The sequence below is a fragment of the Dermacentor silvarum genome, unplaced genomic scaffold, assembly GCF_013339745.2.
Source record: "Dermacentor silvarum isolate Dsil-2018 unplaced genomic scaffold, BIME_Dsil_1.4 Seq49, whole genome shotgun sequence".
NCBI lineage: Eukaryota > Metazoa > Arthropoda > Arachnida > Ixodida > Ixodidae > Dermacentor > Dermacentor silvarum.
Genome location: NW_023606319.1, coordinates 37,689 through 42,200, shown reverse-complemented (window position 1 = coordinate 42,200; position 4,512 = coordinate 37,689). Strand labels below are relative to the sequence as shown.

The 4,512-nt window shown below is 47.6% G+C and overlaps 1 protein-coding gene across 2 annotated transcripts; it reads left to right on the top strand.

The window, feature by feature from the left end:
- The first annotated feature begins 458 nt into the window (after window positions 1–458).
- LOC119435166 (uncharacterized) lies at window positions 459–3,945 on the top strand. Of its 2 annotated transcripts, none has more exons than XM_037702094.2 (4): window positions 459–2,375; window positions 2,454–2,589; window positions 2,649–2,891; window positions 3,058–3,945. In XM_037702094.2, exons 1-4 carry the CDS (start codon window positions 697–699, stop codon window positions 3,466–3,468), a joined length of 2,469 nt encoding a protein of 822 aa, XP_037558022.2. In that variant the 5' UTR covers window positions 459–696; the 3' UTR covers window positions 3,469–3,945. The 2 variants fall into 2 exon arrangements, with proteins under 2 accessions (XP_037558022.2, XP_049515685.1); XM_049659728.1 differs by having other exon boundaries at window positions 2,649–2,787; window positions 3,058–3,234.
- Window positions 3,946–4,512: the final 567 nt, after the last annotated feature.

Below are 4,512 nucleotides of genomic sequence, written 5' to 3'. Positions count from 1 at the left end.
TTGAACCTTTTGAACCCTGGATAATCCGCCCCTGGGAAAGCTTAAAGAAACCGTGCTATCCGGCGCTCCCTTCGGTGTCAAGTCGGAGGGGTTTTTACGAATTTAAACGTTTACGGATTTGCAAGCATGGCATGTTAAGCCACGGCCGCTCGATGAAACGCACGAGGTGCGGCCTGCCACGTCGCGCGGCGAAGTATGGGCGGAGCTGTGAAGCGAAAGTTGACAGTTGCCGCCGCTCTTTTAGGGGGTGGCGCCACTGCTACGGGCCAGCTCCCCGTTCGGGTAGGCGCCGGGAATCAGTGTGGAAAGAGTTTTCTGTGTGCGTCGGAGTGATTTCTCGTCTCGCTTGCACGCCTTTTGTCCGCCCACGTGGTAGTACACAAGTGTCTAGGTCCTTGTCGTGTTGCATGTCGCGCTATGCCGCGCTACTGTTGCGTGCCGCTGTGTACTACTAACGCAAGAAAATATCCTTTAATCCGGTACCATGAGTTTCCGTGCGACGTAGAACGCCGTAAAGCATGGATTAAAAACATTTCGCGACAGGGAACAAGTGGCAAAGGAAGCATTTGGGAGCCGAGTGACCGGTCTTTGGTGTGTGCGCTTCACTTCACCGACGGTGACTATAAGAAGTCAACGAAGCTAAAATTCTTGCTTCCAACAGCTGTTCCCACTGTTTTTCCAAACTATCCGGAGTACATGCGGAAAGAAAATGGACAAAAACAAGGGCGGAAGCGGCGTCGAAGCGGTTGTGGCCATGTTTTTGATGCACAGGAAGAAGCAGTGGCTCATCGTAAGAAATTGGAGCAGGATACAATAGTAAGTGCATCTACCTCTTTTTCTTCTGACGGCGATGACCAACAACACCTTGTCATCGAGTCGTCAACAGAAAAGTGCTCCGAAAGTGTTTTGCTTGTCGATAAAGCATGTGAAACAACGCTGAACCTCGTGAACGTGTTGGATGATGCCAAAAGGATAGAGCACCGGCTCAAAATGAAAATTAAACGCCAGCAAGAGGCGCTTCAGAAGCTGCAAGCAGAGCATGATGCAATGAGGCAGCGACTTCAAGACTATGATCAGAGCAAAGAAATCCAGGACTTTGTGGACTTGCTGAAATCAGCAGATGAAGGGGATAAAAATGCTCTGTTTATCAAAAACCAAGTATGCAATTACTGCAGCAAGAAGCCGAAATATAATGAAACAATATTGCGAGAGTGTGTGCTTTGGAAGGCATGTTCAAGTAAAGGCTACGAGCACGTTAGGATACGAAACCTTTTCAAATTGCCGTGCCGAGCCACATTACAAAACTACGTCGGTCAATCAACGGGTGAAATTGGAGTAACCACCTTAATCAGAGAACGCCTTCGTGTTGAGTACGAAGGGCTAAGTGTAGAACAAGAAGCTTTCTGTTCTCTAATAATCGACGAAATGGCCATAGATCAGAAAGTTATATATGACCGACAGGTGGACAAGATCTTTGGTCTCGTTGACATGGGCACAGCAGAACAGTCTACCAGTTTGCCACTGGTAGCAAACCGCTTACTATGTTTCGTTCTGAGAGGCCTATCGACGGCTTACATAATCCCTGTGGGCTACTTCTTCACACGCTGTCTGAAAAATGACAAGCTTTTTTCCATGACAATGGAAGTCATGAAAGCAGTTGAGCAAGTGGGCTTTCGCGTAGCGAGAGTTGTGACAGACAACCACCAGACAAATGTTTCCTTGTTCAAGCGTTTTTCCCAGGATGGCACACTTGTTCATGCTGTTCCCCATCCGTTGCGGGAATGTGACCCACTTTTCTTGTCGTTCGACCCAAACCACCTAATCAAGAACATTCGAACGAACTTTCTTGAACGTGAGATTTTAGATGGAGAGAAAGTCATTCGGGGCGGCTTCTACTTGAAAAAACTATTCGACATTCAGTCTTCTTTGCTTCTGAAGTCAGTAAGGTTTCTTACACGCTCCCATGTCGAGCCCACCAACATCGAAAAGATGAAAGTGCGGAGAGCCACGCAAACTATGTCTTCAGAGGTAATTGCAACGCTACAGTTTCTCCAGCAATACCCAAAATGTCACCCTGAAGCACTGCTATTTAAAGACTGCGGCGCCACGATTTGCTTTATGAAAATGGTAGCACAGTGGTACGCCCTCCATGACATTGGGGTGGTGAAGCCACGGGGACTCCAAGAAGGGCCGTTTTACAGCTCAGATGATGAACGGCTTTGCTGGTTGGAAGTGGACTTTGTCGGCTACCTTGAGGACCTCCAGATGAATGGCGGGAAGTCGACGCAAAAAATGACAAAAGAAACCTATGAAGCTACACTTATGACGACGAGATCCACAGTAGCACTGACTGAGTACCTCCTTGATCATATCAAGTAAGCATTTTCGCAGCTGTGCAATTAACTGAGCTGTGTGTTTGTTTACTCGTGCATAATAAACTGCTTGTTTTTCAGCTTCCGCTACGTCCTCACACGGGGCCTAAATAGCGACCCTGTGGAATCGCTGTTCAGCAGCCTTAGGCAGTTTAACGGCGGAAATGACAGAGTCGATGCGAGAGCTGCAGTCTTCACGGCGGAGAAACTTCTGAAGGTACTGTTTACAAAAACAAAACAATGCAAAATACATTCATGCATATCTAACGTTTCCAGGTTGGAATCCTGCAGGCGGCACAGAGTGCAAATGCACCTACCACTTCTGAGATGAAAACAGCACTCAAACAAGCCATCGTGGGCGACGAAACTGCTCCCCTTCCAGATGTCATCAACTTTGCTACCATGGAACTTGCGAGTGAGCTCGGTTTCGTAAAATTGTGGTCTGGAGCAGAAGCTGACCTAGAGATCGCCCCACTTATTTACTTGGCTGGTTATCTTGCACGTGTATGCGAGGAGAAGGTACGAATGCATTTCATCTTATGTTAAGAAAGTTCTAGCTGGCTTTTAATCCTCGAAGAGTTCAGTGATCCCGGTCATGAATGTTTCAAGTCATTTGTTTATGTGTCTATGACACGTCGATTTATATTTTTGGTAATGTAAACCTGTCAATTATGCGTTTTTGCAGGTACCATGCGAGTCTTGCAAAACCTTAATGCAGGTGACCGAGCCAACTGAAGAAGTTTACGGGTTGGTAAAAAACCTTGACCACGGAGCGCTGAAATACCCGACAATGCAAATAACTGGTCTCTGCAAGCTGACCTGCATCTTTGTTAAAAAAGTGATGAAGTGCCCCGAGGTCAGGCGAAGTGGCAAGCTTTGCCGACTCTTGGTTTCAACACTCCTGCCACATTTTGTAAAATCTCGGGAACTGACGTGCGACAGGGAGGATCAAGGCCACACCGAGGAAGTGTGCAAGATTTTTCTAAGCAAATTGTTACGGCCGCTACTGGCGAACTGGGCCGGGGACCTGAATGAAACTGTGGAACGGTTAAAACTCGCCTACAAGCCTCTGTCACGGAAGGTAGTACGATTTTAAAGCTGCTGAACAAGGCGCTTTTCCTTAACTTCACATCTTGTAAATAAAGAAAACACTTGACACAGCCTCCCTCGATATTTTTTCTCGCCATTCGATGCAGCATTCATGCTGAAAAACTTTTTTGTTCACTGCATCGTCTTTACATAAAGGTGCTAAAACACATCGTCAATGTGGCTGAATGTACGATCCGTTGTAAACTGCATCCTACCCAATTCACCCAGAAAAGTGAAACTAAAGAAATCTAGCAGAATATAGTTATCCGTACCTATGCCATTACGCACGCATTTGTAAGAAGTTTCATTTTACGTTTATTATTATTATTTTTTAACCAGCAAACAAGCACATCAAGTGAGACAAGTAAATCGGCACACTCAACAAAAGCACCAGCTGTATAAGCAGTTCTGCCGCTCAATAAATAATACGCCAGTTCTCTTGAACGATGGTCGTGTGGCTCGAAACCAGCGGCAAAGGTGCGTCGTTGGCGCCTATTTGAGCCCATTAGCGGCCCAATACCTACTTCCTGGTATATTGGTATCCTTGCAGGCAGCATTGAGATTTCCTTTTTTGCAAACAGAAAGCACAACTCTCGCGTCAATCAAATGTAAGCGCGGCCGCTGCATGGAGTATGCGGACCCAGCCAAAGGAACGCTCCCACCCGCGCGCGCCTGTGTCCCCGAGCAGGGGAGCCGCAGCGGTGGCGCGGAGAACTAGGCGCCTCACACCGGTTTCGGGCGACGTGGCAGGCCGCACCTCGTGCGTTTCATCGAGCGGCCGTGGTTAAGCATAGTGTTGTGATCGTTCCCCGCGACACTGGTTGCTCACGCTATGGAAAACCAGCGCTGCCCAGGGGGCGCTCGTGAAAAACGGCCCTGAGCGCTTAAGTGAGAAAAGTCCGCAACTTTTGTCTCCCAAATGAACGTGGGGCCGTATGGAGCACGTTGTTTTTTCGTTTTACGACACTCCTTAGCGAAGTTGGCCTCTTTTTAAATGAGTAAACATTTCTATGCTTACCCAACGAGAAAACTGTCCGTCAGTCCGTCCATC

Excerpts from the sequence above, each read along its gene's own strand:
- LOC119435166 (XM_037702094.2), top strand. The coding sequence starts at position 697 with ATGCGGAAAGAAAATGGACAAAAACAAGGGCGGAAGCGGCGTCGAAGC. Across the intron at positions 2,376-2,453 it reads TACCTCCTTGATCATATCAA|CTTCCGCTACGTCCTCACAC; the intron begins GTAAGCATTTTC and ends CTTGTTTTTCAG. Across the intron at positions 2,892-3,057 it reads CACGTGTATGCGAGGAGAAG|GTACCATGCGAGTCTTGCAA; the intron begins GTACGAATGCAT and ends GCGTTTTTGCAG.